Consider the following 22,423-nt stretch of genomic DNA (forward strand, 5'->3'; position numbering starts at 1 on the left):
TTGGCATCATCCTAGTAAATCAACGCTGAACACTCTACATCCCTTTAATGGCCTTTCTATAATTGCCCAAAACTGTGGCCCAACCAATGTCTTGTACAGATTTATCATTACTGCTTTACTCATGTGCTCTATGCCCCCATATATAAAACCCAAAACGCTGCTGGCCTTTTTTTATAGCTTTATCTACCTGCACTTGTACTTTTAGAAATTATTCAGCAATATATTGGACCTTGTTGCTGATTCCCCACAGTAAGCATAATAAAGATGTATGTACCATGGTATCTGTACAGATTTAAAAAAATATATTCTTTTAACCTTGGAGGGGTCAGACAATCTACTCCTGTCTTCTTGAAGCAGTTCTACAATTAGCCACTAGATGGTGAGAGCAATTTCTGATGATACATTCACCAGCTTTCTTTCAGGGAAGCACTTTATCCACGCTTAGTGTCTCCTTGCTGGAATCAAGCACATGCCTGCAGTGAGAGCCATGATGTGCAAACTCAACCCACCTCTCAGCACCACATTATTCAAACTCAGAATTAAACTCAGAGCAATCACAGGAAAGGTGCATTTGAAATAAAGAACAAACCTGCATTTATATAACTTGCATCGATATACAGCGCCTTTAACATAGTAAAACGTCCCAAGGCGCATCACAGGAGTGTAATCAGACAAATACTGACACCGAGCCACTGAAGTGCATATTCGAACAGCGACCAAAAGCTTGGTCAAAAGAGGTAGGTTTTAAGGAGCATCTTAAAGAAGGAGAGAGAGGTAGAGAGGTTTAGGGAGGGAATTCCAGAGCTTATGCCTTATATAGCACCTTATCATGTCAAGATGTCCCAAAACACTTCACAATCAAATTATTTTTGAAGTGTAATCACTGTTGTTATGTAGGCAAACGCAGCAGCCAATTGGTAACAGCCAGGTCCCATAAACAGCAAATCTATCTGTTTTGGGTATGGTTGGTTGAAGGTGGAAGGTTACCAGGATACAGGGAGAACACATTACTCTTCTTTGAATACGGCCATAGAATCTTTTACATCCACCTGGGAAGGGCGTTAAAAAAATCTGAAAAACAGCACCTCGGACAGAGTGACATGCCTGAGTACTGAAGTGCCTAGATTATGTGCTCATGTCTGTGGTGGGGCTTGAACCCAGAACTTCTGTGTCAGAGGCAAGAGTGATGCTAACTCTCCCGACAAGAGATTCAAACAGCACACCTTCGATCTACTCTTCTAAATAGATGTTGAAGTACCCCCGTTCACCCAGTAGTCCCGAAAATAGCATTTCTGGGTCTGGCTGATCTCGGCTCAAAGCACAGCCACTTGCCTCTTTGGCGTGTGCATTGACATGCCGCGCAGGCACAGAAGAGGAAAGTCACTATGCTTTGAGACAAGTTCAGCTAGACCATGAATTGCTGTTTTCAGTGTTGCTGGGTGAACAGGGGTTGGTATAAATTAGATTGCAAATTGCCCTTCAGAGTAGTTTGATTAGTTATCTTGTCTTGTAGCTCCTTCAAAAAAAATTATTTCCTTCTGAAAGGGCAGAATCTAAAAACAGTGAGTCAAACAAGCTTTGTGCTGCAGAGAGTGGAACACTGTCCTTGTACCTGTAGGACCTGGGGTCTACAGGTACGAGGGATGAAAGTTTGATTGGAATAAAATAAAATGGTGGAAAGGTTTTAATCAAGGTTTTTTTAAAACTCCTGAGGCCAGGATATTGAGACCCATTAAGAAACAGCTGGATGTTTTAACAGGAAGCCAGTAGGGTTTGGAAATCTGCAAGGAATATCATGAGCTGGAGGCACTTCTCCATCCAAATCTATCTTTTGATCTCCTGGAGAAGTTCTAGGGACAACAGAAGAGATTGAGGGGACATGGCTGTAACTAAGAAACCTCTGAGCTGATCATAATTTAAGGAGTAATTACTTCATACCTACAGTGATTAACTCATGAAAGAGTCCTGTTTAGCAGAGTGAGTGCAGACTCAAGGATTCAACAAAAGAATTCCTGTTTAAACAGAGATTAAAATAGAGCTCGTCTTTCCACAGGGGTCAGACAGAAGGAAAAGCTCACCATCCGACAGGCGGTCCTGCTCTCACCTCTAGCCTCCAACCTCTCGGCTGTAATCTTGCTTGCCTGTCTATGATTTATTGGTACAAAAATCATTGCTCCTGAGGTTTCCTCTTGTTCCTCCTAAACTCCAAAGGTACGGTTTACATACACTTCCTCCTCCCACATCCTCATTATATTGTGATCAAGACCCCACAGCGCATATTTAAAAGGTGTGTTTTTAAACAGTTTTGGTTTTCTACATGAAGAAAAATTTACTTTCACATCAGACAGTTTCTGCTATCACATAATTATCACTAGAGATTGCATTGGACACAAAGATCTCTTATTTCTTTCAGAAAGGGTTTGGAAAATAAGAATTTAAATGAGGAAAGCTCATGATTACTGCAGGTGAGACAGTCTGAACGCAGTCTCCCTATATCCACCAGCTTTGATCACTCAAGTGTTTAGCAGGGCTACGTGGCTTATTACTTAGTGTCAGAATTAAAATCATACTTTTCCTCCTTCTAGTTTTAATTATTTTCTCCCCTCCAAAGAACCCCCATCCGTCTACTGACCGGGAATGCTATGAATGAGCAATGTATCCATCCCCAGCGCAATAAGAACAACAACTTGCATTTATTTACATGGCACCTTTAACATAGTAAAAGGTCCCAAGGTGCTTCACAGGAGCATGAGACAAAAACTGACACCGGGCCAAGGAAGGAGACAATAGGTCAGGTAACCAAACGCTTGGCCAAAGAGGTAGGTTTTAAGCAGCGTCTGCCAATGGTGTAGCGAAAGAAGTGGGAGAGGCACAAGAGGCAGAGTTGGAGAAACGCAGAGATCTTGGAGGGTTGTCGGGCTGGAGGAGGATGCAGAGCTGGGAGAGGCGAGCCCGTGGAGGGATTTGAACATGAGGATGAGAATTTTAAATACGAGGCGTCGGTGGACTGGGAGCCAATGTAGGTCATCGAGTACAGGGGTGATGGGTGGACAGGACTTGGTGCGAGTTAGGATATGGACAGCAGAGTTTTGGATGAGCTCAAGTTTATGGAGGGTGGAAGATGGGAGCCTGTCTTGCTCTCAAACATCAGCTTTCCTGCTGTCTCGGGCACACAACTTACAAAGCATACAGCACTCATGTAGAGCAGTTATTGACACAGAGACTTACTACAGTATCAGATCTGAGTGAAGTATTACCTTCTACCAGTACAGAATGTAGAGGGATGTCCAGAAATGCTGATCTATTAGTGTATTGTGAGCTTTTACCTACTGGAGGCACACACGAGCAGTTATGGATATGTACCTAAGTGTGGCAATATCAAATGTAAGTGTATTGTTCTACTTTATCCATTGTGTAATGTAAGCATACAGGAGTTGACAGGCATATTAGCTACAAGTGAATGATTTGTTTATCTGGAGTGCACAGGACATTTTCTAGAACTGACACAGAAATATCACCAGTGATACTGTCACTTTTTGCTTTTTGTTCTCTCTTGACATGGAAATAAATGTTGGTTACCGTACCAGGCCTTATCCTGTGCAGTGACTACTGGTAAATGTCTGTGCCTCCTTATAAGAATCATGATACCTTTTTTAATTGTAAATGGGACAGATTAACAAATGTGGAGCTCAGGTCAGCTCATATTAAATCCAAGAGTCTACACAGTGCCCACTACCTAATGATCCTTCACCTACCGAAACAAGGAATACGTGTGCAGTTTTTACAAGCAGAATTCTAGTCCCTCCCCTCCCCCCATCCTGAAGGCACACACTGTTGCTAAGGTGCGGCACTACAAGTATAACAGCCCTCTGGTACCTTAACCAATTGGCTATTGTGTGTGAGCATGGGAGTGTTGGCAGTTAGTTGACTGGGACAGTGTCACAACTGAACCCGATTCCCAACCTCAACCCAACATCCATGGACATGTACTTTCTAGCAGGAATTACCAGGTAGCAATCAGGAGCAGGAAAATTGGCTGATATTCCCTCTCAGCCCTGGGGCATCAAGGCCACCATGAGCTGCCCTAGTCAACTCAGCAGAGGCCACGAACCAAACTTGGGACGCTTCTGGTCTGTGCGGCTTTAATGCTACGCATCACCGACTAGGCGAGCGAGGAGGCCAGGTATGGATTTCTTAATGTTCAAACAGACCCATCACAGGTGTATGGGAGTTACCTTGGTTTTAACTGCTGATGCTCATTAACTTCAAAAAGCATGTGTGTACCATCAACGGAGTGAAGTTTCGGATTTCAGACGCTATCTAACATTGTGGCACAGCCGCAGGAGCTGTGTGTTGTGACAACCTGCTGGTTTCTGTTTTTGCTCCAAGATTGTCTAAAAACACAGACTGAGACAGTTTTTGCTGCTGATAATGATATCCTGAAGTGTCTGACCATGCGTTGCTCACTGACATTCGACCAGCCTAACACTGTCATTTCTTACCCCATAATAAGCACTTGTATTGTTTTTCATTTCCTCTCGTTATCATCAGACCACCTACATTGGCTCTCATCAGCCCTCACACAGACTGGCATGAATTAATTTTATCCAACCTGGTATTAGAAGCATCACTACACTGTAAACAAAGTAGGAAATGACTGTGCTAAACCTATTAAAACAGGAGTGGCAGGAAGTGTAGTAAGCTTCTTTAAGTTGTTTGATCTTAAATATACGTTTTATTTTTAGATTACACGGAATGAATTTGAAGGGGCAATTTTAAAACTAAAACCATCAACAAACAAATTCTGAAAGTATAACTCACTTGGAGATTAAACATTCCTTCCCCACAATAAAATAACAAAAAGGGGATGACACTCACAACAAAAAATAATCCCAAGGGCAAAAGGGAGTTTTGAGACAATGGCCCAGAATTTACTGTAGCCGGTGAACGCACAGCGCCCGGTGTTAGTTATATTTGCCCTTGCCCTTTTAATTTCCATGAGATTTTGCACTGGAAGTTACTGGAATTGCAAGATGGAAACGCGTGACGCCCTCTACAGGGCATCTGGGATCTGTATGACCAGGGCAAGCAACTGTAATCAGATTGAAGGATTGTGAAATGGACAGTGCAGAGTCAGAAACAAGGAAGTGTAAGTGAGAGTGGTAAATTCAATCTCAAATCAGATACAGAAGCAGAAATAAAGAGAGGGAAAGAACGATTGGATTAAGAGAGAGAGAAAAAAGAAAGAAAAAGTAAAGAACATTTTTTTAAAAACTCCAACAATTAAAACCTGAAGGAATGAGACTCCACACTTGTAATAGTTAATTTTCATCCAGAGAGGCAGTAATTAACACATCACACCATTAAAAAGGGTACCTAGACTGAAATGAACAAGCCCTAACTTTCTGTGGCAAGTTTAGTTCGTATCTACCATGCAAATACAAGAATTTCACTCCGTTCAATGTATTTGAATGGTGAGGCAGAGAGTGAGATGCCCTTTTCGCGAAGCTAACGGCGCATCTCGGACAACAACATACGGATTTTTGTGTTTAACTGTGCATCTGCCCTCGCCTGAAGTTGCTGTGCAATTTGTGCATAAATAACGGCGAGTGCAGTTAGCCTCAGCGTTATTTTGATAGCAAATTCTGGGCCAATGAGTGAACTTATATATCAGCACATCAAAACATCACAAGGTGCTGCACACAATGAATTATGTTCTGTAAGCAACCACATGTGGGCAGGTATTGTGTCCCAGAAAATTCCCACAAATGTCAATGAGATGAACAACCAGTTAATCTGTTTTTTGTGGTGCTGTTGGTTGAGGGAAGAATGCTGGTCAGGACATGGAGAGAACTCAATGTTCTTCTTTGAATAGGGCCATGGGATGGTTAACATTCAACTGAATCAAGACAGGTAAGAAAGGGGCTTGGTTTAATAGCTTGCCTAAATGTACTTCTGACAATGCAGCGCTCCCTCAGTACTTCACTGGAATGTCAGCCTATATTAAATGCTCAGATCCTGGAGTGACACCTGAGGCCACAACCTTTTGACCCAGAGGCAACAGCGCTACCAACTGACAAATTATATCTAGGCACGGTGTCCGTGTTTTTACAATGGAGAAAAGCTCCAGCTCATCGCTGTAATATAAACCACGTTTTTTTTCTTATTTACATTTCTTCCTGCTGCCAATCCTACTTGTTCTCTTCCCTTAGTCTCATTGAGTCAAAAGAGGGGTCAGTCTAAGCCATAAGCTTTGATAAAAAAAAATTGTTTGTGGATGTGGCAATATTGGGATGACCACATTTATTGTCCATCCTTAGTTGCCACAAGAAGGTGGTAGTGGGGGGGCCTTTTCCTTAATGGTGCTCCCATACTGATGTTTGGTAGGGAATTTCAGGATTTTGAACCAGCACTGTTGAAGAAACAGGGATACACGTCCAAGTCAGGATGTGACTTGGAGGAGAACTTGCAGGTGCTGGTGTTCCCATGATATTGCTGCTTTTGTCTTTCTTGGTGGCAGAGATCTCGTGGCTGGTAGGGGCAGGTGAGAAAGATCCCTCCTTTCTTCTCCCCCCTCATATTATATGTTCCCAAGTATCATTTCCAGGTGGAGAGCAGGTAATGTGACCCGATCCCCATCCTCCACCTTTCTGCCAGATGTGTTGGAAGTGGCCGTGGTAACTCGCCCTCAAATTTTTACCTTCATCCTTCTGGGGTCAGTGATGTGGTTGGCCCTGCACCCTGACTCTCTACTACTGCTGGCATAACCAGGTCATTCACAGCTCAGGGATTTGTTAACGAAAACCCCAAATTCTACAACATCCATGCACATGTACTTTCCAGTAGGGGTTGCTAGGCAGCAAGGAGAAGGAAAAATGGGTTATTGTTCCCCCTCGGCCCTGGGGCTTCGAGGCCATTATCAGCCCTGGGGCTTCGAGGCCATTATCAGCCCCTGAACTGCTGCCCTAGTCAACTCAGCACAGGCCATGAACCAAACATGGGGTCCTACTGGCCTGTGCAGTGCTTAACTCACTAGGCCATCAAGAAGTCGAAGTAGAGATTTCTTTATGTCCAGAGCACACAATTCAACACGACAAAGCATCAGTACGCTGCCATAAGCAGAATATTCAACTTCTGAAACATACTGCACCCTGTGGCCCAAAGAGCTAATATTTTCTCAAACGGTTGCTGACAGAGTTGCGCGTCAGGTAACTTGGAAATTTGACCTCTAGTCCAGCTGTTCCCCAGAGTGCTATTAGGCTGCCCAATGCCTCTGTTCTTTTACATTCTACCTGAGCTTTGAAGCTTCCACTTTGGCCCAATAGCGCTTTCCCCGGCATTCATACTGATCTATCTCAGAATGTCATTTTCATTTCCTAGCTGGCAGGTCAGTCAAAAGCTTCGTTATCCCAAACATACAAAGCTCCAACACTAAATGTGATTGTCACCATCATTTACACATGTTCACTGTTTGATAATTGCTTCATAGGAGTGTTATCAAACAAAATTTGACACCGAGCCATATAAGGAGATATGAGAACAAGTGACCAAAAGCTTGGTCAAAGAGGTAGGCTTTAAGGAGCATCATAAGAGGAGTGAGAGGTAGAGGGGTTTAGGGAGGGAATTCCAGAGCTTAGGGCCTAGGCAGCTGAAGGCACGACCGCCAATGGTGGAGCAATGAAAATCGGGGATGCGCAAGAGGCCAGAATTGGAGGAGTGCAGAGATATTGGAGGGTTGTAGGAGTAGAGATAGGGAGAGGTGAGGCCATGGACAGATTTGAAACAAGGATGAGAATTTTAAAATCGAGGCGTTGCCAGGCTGGGAGCCAATATAGGTTAGCAAGCACAGGGGTGAAGGGTGAACGGAACTTGGTGTGAGTTAGGATACGGGCAACTCGAAAAGTATCTTTGTATCACCTGTGCATATAAACAATACTGCTTTTTCGTCAACTCCTGGTTTAGTTGCGTACTATACAATTATCCTGGAAGTTCAACCAATGCTGTAACATTAATACTAAAAGTGCCGTGGGCAGTATGAGTCACAAGTGATACACAACTGAACAGTTTCATCAGATTGAGCAATCTGACTTGACACAAACTAACTGAATAATATGCGGAACGTCCTGGAAATACACAGCCAATCGATCAGCATCTAGAACAGGTTAGCATCTCAGATGTGACAAAACACGGACTTGCAGATGCTGGTCGATCTGTTGTACATAGTCCACGTTCCCTGTTCTTATTTGACATTTCCAGCATTTGAGGCTTTTTCTTTTCACCTCCAGTTTGAGTGCTGTTCACACTGTACTACTCAGATTGAAAGTGATATCAGTAAAAATAAATTCAAAAAAACTTCAAAAGATTTCAATATTAATTATACAAAAATAACATCCTTACACACATTTTCATGTTCTGAGAATGTGGAAGTGCAACTTATATGCTACTTATATGCTACTGATGTGAGAGATCTTTCGGTATTCTGTGAAACAGTGCAACTTTGGTGCAACACACGAGATTTAGGGGTCATTCGCTGTGACTTTAGAGAGTTTACGTGGATCTCTCGCGGAAGTTACGGTGGACGATTGGGAGAATCTCTAAGGAAATATTGGCTCGTTTTGAAGGGCAAATGATCAAGTTTGCCTGAAAGAGCCCATTATTTTTGGGCCAGGTGTACGTGTACGGAGCTGCACCACCAGGAAACCTGGCTTTATACAACGGCGCAGGTAGAAGCAGGGTGTGAAGTCAACAGGCAGCTTTTAAAGTTAAAAGTCAAAAAGAGAATAAATTGGCAGAAAACACAAAGGTAACTCATAAAGGAAGTAATTTGAGAGCAACTGAGAGTAAAGCCAAAAACTTAGGAAGGCATGCCAAATATAGCTTATGAAAGGCAGGCCATGCCTAACAAATTTATCACAATTCTTTGAGAATGCAACAAAATTAATGCATGCTGTACATCTAGACTTTCAAAAGGATTTCTGAAAATACCACACAAAAAGAGATCTGCAACTAAGTGAAGGCTCCAACGATAAAGGAGGATGTTGTAAGTTGAATAATTAATTGGCAAAGTAACAGGAAACAAAGTGTAGTGAGTAATGATATTGCCACGCGCTAGCGAGTATAGAAATAGGAGGATAGAGCAGATGAATGCGTGGCTGGAGAGATGGTGCAGGAGGGAGGGCTTTAGATTCCTGGGGCATTGGGACCAGTTCCAGGGGAGGTGGGACCTGTAAACATAGAAATATAGAAAATAGGAGCAAGAGTAGGCCATTCGGCCCTTCGGGCCTGCTCCGCCATTCAAAATGATCATGGCTGATCATCTAACTCAGTACCCTATTCCCGCTTTTTACCCATATCCCTTGATCCCTTTAGCATTAATATATCTATCTCCTTCTTGAATACACCTAATGACTCGGCCTCCACTGCCTCCTGTGGTAGAGAATTCCACAGGTTCACCACCCTCTGAGTGAAGACATTTCTCCTCATCTTGATTCTAAATGGTATACCCCGTTTCCTGAGACTGTGACCCCTGGTTCTGGACTCCCCAGCTATCGGAAACATCCTCCCTGCATCTAGTCTATCTAATCCTGTTAGAATTTTATATGTTTCGATGAGATCACCTCTCATTCTTCTAAACTCTCGTGAATATAGGCCTAGTCGACCCAATCTCTCCTCATACGTCAGTCCTGCCATCCCAGGAATCAGCCTGGTAAACCTTCGTTGCACTCCCTCCATGGCAAGGACATCCTTCCTCAGATAAGGAGACCAAAACTGCACACAATACTCCAGATGTGGTCTCACCAAGGCCCTGTGTAACTGCAGTAAGACATCCCTGCTCCTGTACTCAAATCCTCTTGCAATGAAGGCCAACACACCATTCGTCTTCTTAACTGCTTGCTGCACCTGAATGCTCACTTTCAGCGACTTGTGTACAAGGACACCCAGGTCTCATAGCACCTCCCCTTTTCCCAATCTATCACCATTCAGATAATAATCTGCCTTTCTGTTTTTACAACCAAAGTGGATAACCTCACATTTATCCACATTATATTGCATCTGCCATGTTCGTGCCCACTCACCCAACTTGTCTAAATCACATTGGAGCTTCTTTGCATCCTCCTCACAGTTCACATTCCACCCCAGCTTTGTGTCGCCTGCAAACTTGGAAATGTTATATTTAGTTCCCTCAATCGCTGATATATATTGTAAATAGCTGGGGCCCAAGCACTGATCTCTGCGGTACCCCATTAGTCACTGCCTGCCACCTGGAAAAAGACCCGTTTATTCCTACTCTCTGTTTCCTGTCTGTCAACCAATTCTCAATCCATGCTAGTATATTCCCCCCCAATCCCATGTGCTTTAATTTTGCACACTAACCTCTTGTGTAGGACCTTATTAAAAGCCTTCTGAAAATCCAAATACACCACATCCACTGGTTCTCCCCTATCTATTCTACTAGTTACAGCCTCAAAAAACTCCAGAAGATTTGTTAAGCATGATTTCCCTTTCATAAACCCATGCTGACTTTGTCCAATCCTGTTAATGCCTTCCAAGTGTTCTGTTATCACATCCTTTATAATAGACTCTAGCATTTTCCCCACTACTGATGTTAGGTGAACTGGTCTGTAATTCCTTGTTCTTTCTCTCCCTCCTTTTTTAAATAGTGGGGCTACATTTGCCACCCTCAAATCTGTAGGAACTGTTCCAGAGTCTATATAATTTTGGAAGATGATCGCCAATGCATTCACTATTTCCAGGGCCACTTCCTTTAGTACTCTGGGATGTAGATTATCAGGCCCTGGGGATTTGTCAGCCTTTAGCCCCATTAATTTCCCTAGCACTATTTTTTTTTACTAAGACTGGTTTCCTTCAGTTCCTCCCTCTCAATAGACCCTTGGTTCCCTAACATTTCTGGGAGGTTATGTGTGTCCTCCTTTGTGAAGACAGGACCAAAGTAAGTGCATAATTGTTCTGCCATTTCTTTGTTCCCCATTACTGACTGTAAGGGACCTACATTTGTCTTCACTAATCTTTCTCTTTTGACATATTTATAGAAGCTTTTACAGTCAGTTTTTATGTTCCCTGCTAGTTTACTCTCATACTCTATTTTTCCCCTCTTAATCAATCTCTTTGTCCTCCCTCGCTGAATTCTAAACTGCTCCCAATCCTCAGGCTTGCTGCTTTCATACGCTGGCAAACCAGATTAAATTCTGGCTTCTTTAAAGCAGCTCCCTTGCCACAATTTGGAAAACAGATTCTATCTTAGGTAAATCCCACATATTAAAAACAAACATAAATCCTTTAAATAATTCAGGATCTATTTGACCAACTTTTAAAACAGGATTCTACTGGCAATTGTATATGTCTCCTCTTTGGATCTAATACTATCCCTAATTTCTTTTGTAAGCCACGGTTGAGCCACCGTTCCTGTTTTATTTTTACGCCAGACAGGAATGAATAATTGTTGTAATTCCTGCACATGTTCTTTAAATATTAGCCATTGCCTATCCACCGTCATCCCTTTTAGTAAAGTTCTCCAATCTATCGTAGCCAACTCGCACCTCATACTTTCGTAATTTTCTTTATTTAGATTCAGGATCCTAGTTGCGAATTCAACTACTTCACTCTCCATCTTAATGAGGAATTCTATCATGTTATGGTTGCTCTTCCCGAAGGGACCCCACACAACAAGATTGTTAATTAATCCTTTCTCATTGCACAATACCCAGTCTAGAATCGCCTGTTCTCCAGTAGGTTCCTCAACGTATTGGTCTAGAAAACCATCACGTACACACTCCAGGAATTCCTCCCCCTCAGTATTATTGCTAATTTGGTTTGACCAATCTATATGTAGATTAAAGTCACCCATGATTATAGTTGTACCCTTCTTGCATGCATCTCTAATTTCCTGTTTAATGCCCTCCCCTCCATCTCCACTACTGTTTGGGGGCCGATAGACAACCCCCAACGTTTTCTGCCCCTTGGTGTTTCTTAGCTCCACCCATACAGATTCCACATTGTGATTTTCCGAGCCAATATCCTTCCTCACTATTGCATTGATTTCCTCCTTTACTAACAGCGCTACCCCTTTTTGCCTGTCCTTCCTAAACATTGAATACCCCTGGATGTTCAGTTCCCATCCGTGGTTGCCCTGCAGCCATGTCTCCGTAATTGCAACTATATCATAACCGTTAATATCTATCTGCACTGTTAATTCATCTAGTTTATTGCGAATGCTCCACGCATTACGACACAATGCCTTTATTAGACTTGTCTTTTTAAGACTGCTAGTCATCTTAGTTTTATTTTGCACTATGGCCCTATTTGTTTCTCGCCCTTGTACTGGCCGGACGGGTTGCACCTCAACGGAGCTGAGACCAATGTCCTCGCGGGGAGGTTCACTAGTGCTGTTGGGGGGGGGGTTTTAAACTAATTTGGCAGCGGGATGGGCACCAGGATGTAGCATTGGAAAGGAGAAACAAAGGGCACAAAGGATCGGGGAGAAAGATAGCACTAGAGCAAGACATAGTACAGTATTAGGTGAGAGCAGACTAAGAGAGAGTACAAGAAAGTCCAAGACTGGTTTGCAGTGCATATGCGTAAACGCACAAAGCGTGGTAAACAAGGTTGGTGAGCTGCAGGCGCAAATAGCCACATGGGAATATGATGTCATGGCGATAATGGATACCTGGCTCAAAAACGGGTAGGATTGGGTACTAAATATTCCTGGATACAGGTTTTCAGGAAAGATAGGGATGGAAAGAAAGGAGTGGGGGGGGGGGGGCGGCGGTGGCAGTATTGATTAAGGAGAATATTGCAGTACTGGAGAGAGAGGATGTCCTGGAGGGATCAAGGACAGAATCTATTTGGTTAGAGTTAAGAAACAATAGAGGTGCCGTTACACTACTGGGTGTATTCCATAGGCCACCAACTAGTGGGAAGGATATAGAGGAGCAAATTTGCAGGGTTATTAAAGAGTGGTACAAAGGCTATAGAGTAGTGATAACAGGGAACTTCAACTATCCTAATATAGACCGGGATAATAATAATAAGGGGCACAGAGGAGGAGAAATTTTTGAAAATGAGTTCAGGATAACTTTCTTGACCAGTACGTTTCCGGCCCACTGAGGAAGGAGGCATTGCTGTACCTGGTTCTAGGGAATGAGGCGGGCCAAGTGTCAGTGGGGGAGCATTTAGGGAGCAGCGATCGTAGTATCATAAGATTTAGAATAGCTATGGAAAAGGACACGGACCACTCTAAAGTAAAAATACTCAATTGGAGGAGGGCAAATTGCAGTGGGATGAGAACAGATCAGGCCCGGGTAAATTGGAATCAAAGATTGGGAGGCAAAACTATAACCGAACAGTGCACGGCCTTCAAGGAGGAGATAGTTCGGGTAGAGTCTAGGTGCATTCCCACAAAGGAGAAAGGGCATCCAAAGCCAAAGCTCCCTGGATGACAAAAGAGATAGAGAGTAAGATGAAGTGGAAAAAAGGGGCGTGTGACAGATGTCAGGTTGATAACACAAGTGAGAACCAGGCTGAATATAGAAAGTTCAGAGGGGAAGTGAAAAAGGAAATAAGAGGGGCAAAGAGAGTGTATGAGAATAGACTGGCAGGCAACATAAAAAGGATCCAAAGACTTCTACAGTAAACGGGTAATAGGAGGAGGGGTGGGGCCGATTAGGGACCATAAAGGAGATCTACTCATGGAGACAGAGGGCATGGCTGTGGTACTAAATGAGTACTTTGCATCTGTCTTTACCAAGGAAGAAGATGCTGCCAGAGTCTCAGTAGAGGAAGATATAGTTGAGATACTGGATGGGCTAAAAATTGATAAAGAAGAGGTACTAGAAAGGCTAGCTGTACTTCAAGTAGATAAGTCACCTGGTCCGGATGGGATGCATTCTAGGTTGCTGAGGGAAAAAAGGGTGGAAATTGCGGAGGTACTGGCATAATCTTCCAAAACATACTTAGATGCGGGGGTGGTGCCAGAGGACTTGAGAATTGCAAATGTTTACACCCTTGTTCAAAAAAGGGTGTAAAGATAAACCCAGCAACTATAGGTCAGTCAGTTTAACCTCAGTGGTGGGGAAACTTTTAGAAACGATAATCCGGGACTGAATTAACAGTCACTTGGACGAGTGTGGATTGATTAGGGAAAGCCAGCACGGATTTGTTAAAGGCAAATCATGTTTAACTGACCTGATAGAGTTTTTTGATGAGGTAACAGAGAGGGTAGATGAGGGCAATGCAGTTGATGTTGTGTATATGGACTTTCAAAAGGCGTTTGATAAAGTGCCGCATGGAAAGCTTGTCAGCAAGATTGCAGCCCATGGAATAAAGGGAGCAGTAGCAACATGGATACAGAATTGGCTAAGTGACAGGAAACAGAGTAGTGGTGAACAGTTGTTTTTCGGACTGGAGGGAGGTGTACAGTGATGTTCCCCAGGGGTCAGTGCTGGGACCACTGCTTTTCTTGATATATATTAATGACTTGGACTTGGGTGTACAGGGCACAATTTTAAAATTTGCAGACGACACAAAACTTGGAAGGGTAGTGAACAGTGAGGAGGATGGTGATATTCAAAAGGATATAGACAGGCCGGTGGCATGGGCGGACACATGGCAGATGAAATTTAATGCCGAAAAATGCGATATGATACATTTTTGTAGGAAGAATGAGGAGAGGCAATATAAGCTAAAGGGCACAACTCTTAAAGGGGTACAGGAACAGAGAGATCTGGGGGTATATGTGCACAAATCGTTGAGGGTGGCAGGGCAGGTTGAGAAAGCGGTTAAAAAGGCAAACGGGATCCTGGGCTTTATAAATAGAAGCATAGAGTACAAAAGTATGGAAGTTTTGTTGAACCTTTATAAAATACTGGTTAGGCCACAACTGGAGTATTGTGTCCAGTTCTGGGCACTGCACTTTAGGAAAGATGTGAAGGCCTTAGAGAGGGTGCAGAAAAGATTTACTAAAATGATTCCAGGGATGAGGAACTTTAGTTACGTGGATAGACTGGAGAAGCTGGGGTTGTTCTCCTTGGAACAGGGAAGGTTGTGAGGAGATTTGATAGAGGTATTCAAAATCATGAAGGGTCTAGACAGAGTAGCTAGAGAGAAACTGTTCCCAATGGCAGAAGGGTCAAGAACCAGAAGGCATAGATTTAAGGTGATTGGCAGAAGAACCAAAGGTGACATGAGGAATAACTTTTTTTTTACACAATGAGTGGTTAGGATCTGGAACACACTGCCTGCGAGGGTGGTGGAGGCAGATTCAATCATGGCTTTCAAAAGGGAACTGGATAAGTACTTGAAAGGAAAAAAATTGTCGGGCTACGGGGATAGGGTGGGGATGTGGGACTAGCTGGGTTGCTCTTGCATAGAGCTGGTGCGGACCCGATGGGCCGTATGGCCTCTTTCCATGCTGAAACTTTCTATAATTCTATATCACATTGGAGAGTGATCTGAGCATGCACTGTAAAGCCAGAGTGTAACCTCTAGACTTATATTTCATAGTTCTAGCTGTATATCCAGAGTGATGTCTTCACACTGCCAGGTCCTTTTTCAAACCTCTCTCGTCCAATTCAATTCATTTCACTGTTATTGACAATGCACATTTATTCGACTAATACAGCGCATTTATCAATGTTAATTTTCATTTGCTATTTGCCTGCAAAAGTGGATTGTTGACCTATTAAGAATTCATTAACATAGATTGGAAACAAAAGGATTAAAATGCCATTAGCTATAGACTCCGTGTGTCACATCCCCCATTCCTACATTACACCTCATCAGTATTCAGTTTCCAATTTTGTAAATCAACTTCTTATCTATTCCCACATTCAACATGAACTTCTGCACCTTTTGGTTTAATTGGAAATTCTTCATATGGAACTTTGTTACCGATGAAACCATGATATAGTATATTTAAACATTCTCAAAGCCAATGGGAAGTTATGAAGGAGAGTTTGAGAGAGATCCAAAAGAAAGAAAAAAATCTTTGGTATTCTATGTCATGGAGGCTACCTTACTAATAACAAATACAGGGTATAAAAATAAATTGTGTTTGCAAATGTAACCCTATATAAAAGTGTGCACATTTGGAACATATTCATCACTTAAAGGTGAATGGTCCACATACTTGCAGGTATCTTCCTCATTTATATAAATCTACCTAGAATTATCATTCACTTTCCATACCTCAGTGTCTTCCTCATTATGCAGTGGCTGAATGTATGGATCCGGCTTATGGATAAGTGGGTCCACTATCATCAGGAATGCCATGTACACCAGCAGAGCTCCAACAAGAGTTAGGTAAATGATGATTGTTACCTGTTAAATCAAGATTAAAAAAAAATCCCAGAGTAAACGTATCCTCAATTGCTCGCAATCATCGGCCCATTTGCTTACATTCCCATTACTCTTGGTCATACAAATGTACTTCTTTAAACTAGAAGTGCTGCATGACATCTGCAAAATTAACTTCAACTTTATCTTCCACAGTTAGACAGTGAGCAATTCTAGAACTTTTAAAAGCGAACTTCATAACAAAGGCAGCTGTGGAATGCAGTGTTCTGGAGTGCTAGTGATCTGCATCAGACAGCACTGATATGCAAGACTGCATCCATGATCTCCCAAACTGATGAACTGGACATGCTGTGTTCTTTTTCTCCATGCCTTCTTCTGCAAGTGTTGATATCCAATCCAACTGACCATTATGCATGTGCACACCTCAACAGTGAGCATCATCAGGTTGTTCAACTGCAGATAGCATTATGGCCAAGGCCAGTCCTCTCCTAACCCAACGACACAAAGGCACAGTTCCAGCAGGGTCACTGAATAGTAATCTGGAACAGGAACCCTAAGCAGGCTAATTGCAGCATCATAGCTGTTATTTTGGTTGTAATCAGCAAACACAGCGCAGGCCGAGTATTTAATCTGGGACCTCCTAATCTGTATGACTGAGCTGCAGTGGGTGAGTTAATTCAAAATCTTTCCTTCCAGCTTGTTTTCACTCTTTCCTTCCCCAAACCAAATGCCAGATATACAAAGCAAGGATTGTTATGGAGATCCCAGGAGTCCTCTGTTGAGAAAACTGGGTGGGGGAGATAAAGGGAAGCAGAAGCGATTTACCAAAACAACACAGGGATGAGGGATTTCAGTTACATAGAGACACCTGGGAAGCTGGGATTGTTCTCCTTCGAGCAGAGGTTAAGGGGTGATTTGATAGAGGTGTTCAAAATTATGAGGGGGTTTGATAGAGTAAATGGTAAGAAACTGTTTCCATTGGCAGGAGGGTCAGTAACAGAGGACACAGATTTAAGGTAATTGGCAAAAGAACCAGAGGGGAGATGAGGAGACATATTTTAAGCAGCAAGTGGTTACGATCTGGAATAGACTGCCTGAAAAGGAGGGGGAAGCAGATTCAATAGTAACTTTCAAAAGGGAATTGGATAAAATCGTGAAAAGGAGAAATTTGCAGGGCTATGGGGAAAGAGCAGGGGAGTGGGATTAACTGGATTGCTCTTTCAAAGAGCCGGCACAGACATGATGGGCCGAATGGTCTCCTTCTGTGCTATATGATTTTAAGCACGAACAGAGGCATGAAATAAATCTGATACACTCACTTACAATCAGCTCCAAGTCACCCGAGAAAGGGTGTTCTTGATCAGTACCAGAGCTCAAAGCTATTCTTAAGGAAATGGTGGACAGTACTTCATGGTGGGGGAGCTGTCCTGTTTGAATTAGTCAGCGGGAATGGAAAAAGTTTGGCTTTACCTTGATTGTAGTGGTGCTTCTTTCTTCATATTTACACTCACATAGCAGACAGTAAGCCTCCACATCCCGGCCTGGCACAGGCATGGGGTCCACAGCATGCAGGCAGTTACTGCAAAAAACAAACAGCACTTTATATTATTGAGTGATCAGGACTCTCAAAAAACACACAACTTTTAACAGGCAGTCGGTTTTCAAAAGCTTTCCTTCAAATGAGAGTGTTTTTGTAAATAGGTAGCACTTTTGTCTGTGATGCAATATAATTTAATTGGTACTGGTGGTAGATTTGCTAACGTTTCTGTAATTTTTAAATGACGAGTGCACTCCTGCTACCCAGTTGGGGGCAGTATTTTGCAGGAGAGGGTGGGTGGGGAGGGTGGGAAATGGAAGGCATAGACTTCATTGCATCATTACACCTTAACCTGCAAAGCACATCTAGGTGCAAATGAGACAAGTAATAGCCAGGTGGATAAAAGACTGCAGATGCTGTAAATCTGAAACAAAAACAGAAAACACTGGTGACACTCAGCAGGTCAAGCAGCATCTGTGGAAGGGTCAATACCCAAAACACTGACTTCTGTTCTCTCCACAGATGCTGCCTGGCCTGCTGAATGTTTCCAGCAGTTTTTGTTTTTGTTTTAGTGAACAGGCGAGTCAGGGGTGATGGACCAAATCTCAAACACTCTGGAGCTGTGGAATATCACTTCAAGTACACTCGTTTAACAATAAAAATATACCACACCACTACTTTAAATTTAAAGTCAATTTCTGGATATCCAGATACAAAAGTGATTATTACAAAAGGTGTCAAATTCCAGTTGCCTGAAATCTGGGACCTACTTTTATGGGTCAATACCCAGAAAAATTGTTAACCCAACAATAGAAGGGATATTTATACTGAGGCACTGCCAATTACATAAGAACATAAGAAATAGGAGCAGGAGTAGGCCAATCGGCCCCTCAAGCCTGCTCCGCCATTCAATAAGATCATGGCTGATCTGATCCTAACCTCAAATCTAAATTCATGTCCAATTTCCTGCCCACTCCCCGTAACCCCTAATTCCCTTTACTTCTAGGAAACTGTCTATTTCTGTTTTAAATTTATTTACTGATGTAGCTTCCACAGTTTCCTGGGGCAGCAAATTCCACAGACCCACTACCCTCTGAGTGAAGAAGATTCTCCTCATCTCAGTTTTGAAAGAGCAGCCCCTTATTCTAAGATTATGCACCCTAGTTCTAGTTTCACCCATCCTTGGGAACATCCTTAACGCATCCACCCGATCAAGCCCCTTCACAATCTTATATGTTTCAATAAGATCGCCTCTCATTCTTCTGAACTCCAATGAGTAGAGTCCCAATCTACTCAACCTCTCCTCATATGTCCGCCCCCTCATCCCCGGGATTAACCGAGTGAACCTTCTTTGTACTGCCTCGAGAGCAAGTATGTCTTTTCTTCAGTATGGACACCAAAACTGTATGCAGTATTCCAGGTGCGGTCTCACCAATACCTTATATAACTGCAGCAATACCTCCCTGTTTTTATATTCTATCCCCCTAGCAATAAAAGCCAATGTTCCGTTGGCCTTCTTGATCAATTTTGCACCATTAGAGGCCACTATTAATAAGGCTCTTCCTATACCCATATACTTATAACCTGTTGTATGTTCATTGGACACTCAATCCAATCAGACAGCTGGATATGTGAATTGTCCTGACGGGCTCATCAAGTCTAAAACGAACAGTTCATTTATTACCAGACTTTTAAACACTTCTGCTGGGTTTAAGAGTTCAGGCAGGGTTGAGAGAGGAGTGCAATGTGTAATAGTTTTCTAAGTGGGAGACCCACTGCAAATATCGACACATTCTGGTGCCCCCTGTCCTAACATCTGACAAAATGTCAGCAACCCAAAATAGAAGTGTTATCATTGTAGAGAATGTTAATATTGGTACACAGCATCAATGATAGTAAATCAAAAAATACAGGAAAATGTGAAAATCTGATGACAGATGGACAGGAATAGACGACTTTGTCTAGGATCCAATTGCAAACCTTTAGGGTCCAAGGACCCCAGCTTGAAAACCTCTGCATACTGTACAGGAGAGGATGGCTCCGCACAACGCAAATCTTCTTAGGCCCAAACATTTAGACAATCGGGGTAAAGTCCAACACACAGTGTGACATAGCTGGAAGGTGCAGGTTCCCATAGTGAGCTCCTGATCTCAGCTGTGCTGCTGGGAAACACCAACCCAAGGCAAGGCACGTCCCCAGTCACAAATTACTCTTGCACACCCCCTAGTGGCTGGTAACCGAGCAACATTTGCAAAGTCCTGGAGCAAGTCACCCGCGAGAAAAATAAATAACGTAGTAAACTGCTGACAATCATCACTGGGACTGAGACTCAATGCTGCCTAATAAGGGCAGTGGCTGAAGGCATCAGAGATGAGAAGCCAAGAAGCATCTGTGTTCAACAAAGCATCTAATTTTTATATGGTGTCTGAATTCCCCCTTTTATGCTCAGTATATCGCCTTACAACAATCTGTAACAAAAGCTTTTGATCACCACTTCCTAAGGGTTACAGATTCAGAATGTACAGGTTGCACTAAGGGTATAATGGTACAGTACCAGCAGATTCAACACTGCAATAGAGAACCAAGAGAAGATTAAAGCACTAAGTCCCTATTTGCAGCATCAAACCTGATCTGCCTTAGTTATCAGTAGGCAGAATCTTCACTTGGCTGCCCATGGTAAAGAGCCCATTAATAAGGCCTCACATCATCAATCCGTAGATAAGGGCATCTGGGGTTGATCTGATCAGTTCCCCCTCTATTCTAGCACAAAACCAGTTGGTTCTCACAAAGCAACTGAAGTGAAAACCTGATCACAAAGGATGGGCACAATACAAAATCTTATCAGTGACAGTGTATATTATAAGGTGCAGAAAACTGGCTCGCCTTGATTCCCCCTAGGATTTCTCCTCCATGTTTAGGTTGGGAGAGGAGGAAGAAGGGAGTGTTTCCAAAACAGCTTGGTTGAGAGACCGGGTACCATAAATGGCAAATCTCACACTCAAACCTCTTTAGTGTAGTGCGTAGCTACATTCAAAGCCTATAATTCCCAAAATTTTTAATATGCAATCAGATTTCAACTGTATATTGATTTGGTGTTAAACAAAATGCATATTTAAACAATACTTTTTAATTAAAAAAGGTTACTTGTCCAATCTTTGCCCAGGAAAAGCTGGATGGAACTACAGCTTGTTGATCCAATGATTAAAACAGTTAATTTTGAGATAATGATGCTTACCTTGTGTCTGCAAATTACTTTTCAACAAACGCATATTGTATACCTTCCAGCAGTTTGCAAACTACCATGACTGGATGGGGATTGTTTAAAGTCATATACAGGGGAGGAATGCGAGTGGAAAATTGCCAGTGCTGCATGTCTGGCACAGTGTAACTCTGAACAAAAATCAAGTACAAAGCCACCAATCATTTTGTTAGCAGGGAAAATGAATTTGCAATGGAGATATATAGTACAGCAGTCTGGACAGGTGTGGCATATATTTGTTATTTATTAAATAATACATACACATGGGGCTGGTCCAAAAGATTTCATACCCTGTTTATCTCTCACATCCTTCAAAAGTGCTGTCTGCCAAAAATGTATCCTTCACCCTCTTGAAATTCATTACATTCTCCATTTGCAGTGTCTCTCTGAGTAAGTTATTTCACACACACTACCCTGTGTGTGAAGAAGCTATCCTCTAACTGTGGAATTACCTCTTCTCTTCTAAGTCAGAATCCACGTTTCTCATTTTGGAGATTGTTAGTTTTGAACATCACTCTGGGATCTTAAATACCTCAAATAGATCATCTCTATGTTGCCTTTCTTTTAAAATACATATCCTAGTATCTGCAGCTTTTCCTTGGAGCTCAAGTGATCAATCCCATTTGTTAAGTTAGTTGCCCTTCTCTGTACTCCTTCCAAGGCCAGGAAGATCCCCCCTGTGCCCAGGACTGTACACAATACTCAAGGTGGGGGCAGAGCAATGCTTTGTACAAATTAATTAACACTCCCTGGTACTTGTGCTCTATCCCTTGAGTTAAAAACCCCAAGATCCTGTTTCCCTTTTCACCAATTATGCACATTGTGCCAACAGTTTAAGGATGCTTTGTACGTATTTATAAGTACTTGAAAGGAAAAAAATGGCAGGGCTACGGGGATAGGGCGAGGGAGTGGGACTAGCTGGATTATTCTTGCATAGAGCTGGCGCGGACTCGATGGGCCGAATGGCCTCCTTCCGTGCTGTAACCTATGATTCTATGATCCTTTTCACTCAAACCCACAGATCTCTCTCGTGCTTTTCCAGCTTGTAAAGTAGTCTTTATGTGGCACCCTGTTAAGGGCTTTGCTGAAGTCTGGGAGCATTAAATCTGCTGTCTGGGTTTATTAAATATACTGAGTACCCCCCCTCCCCCTCAGCTAGCTCTGTTATATCCTGAAAGAACTCTAGGGATGAGGTCCAAGCTGAATTTAGGGAGTTAGGAGTTAAACTAAAAAGTAGGACCTCAAAGGTAGTAATCTCAGGATTGCTACCAGTGCCACGGGCTAGTCAGAGTAGGAATGACAGGATAGCTAGGATG

The 22,423-nt window shown here is 42.7% G+C and overlaps 2 protein-coding genes across 3 annotated transcripts in view; one reads left to right on the forward strand and one right to left on the reverse strand.

Moving 5' to 3' along the window:
* The window catches only part of LOC137344365 (AT-rich interactive domain-containing protein 2-like), a 309,213-nt gene that overhangs the window by 90,652 nt on the left and 196,138 nt on the right, over nucleotides 1–22,423 (forward strand). The window lies entirely within an intron of this gene.
* Nucleotides 1–22,423, reverse strand: part of tmem9 (transmembrane protein 9) — a 571,911-nt gene that overhangs the window by 28,398 nt on the left and 521,090 nt on the right. For both annotated transcript variants that reach the window (XM_068007264.1, XM_068007263.1), the window contains exons 3-4: nucleotides 17,782–17,890; nucleotides 16,204–16,335 (exon numbers count right to left, since the gene is read on the reverse strand). In XM_068007264.1, the coding sequence (XP_067863365.1) occupies nucleotides 16,204–16,335; nucleotides 17,782–17,890 (241 nt within the window). The remainder of the gene's footprint in view (nucleotides 1–16,203; nucleotides 16,336–17,781; nucleotides 17,891–22,423) is intronic.

The sequence above is a fragment of the Heptranchias perlo genome, chromosome 27 (genome assembly GCF_035084215.1).
Source record: "Heptranchias perlo isolate sHepPer1 chromosome 27, sHepPer1.hap1, whole genome shotgun sequence".
NCBI lineage: Eukaryota > Metazoa > Chordata > Chondrichthyes > Hexanchiformes > Hexanchidae > Heptranchias > Heptranchias perlo.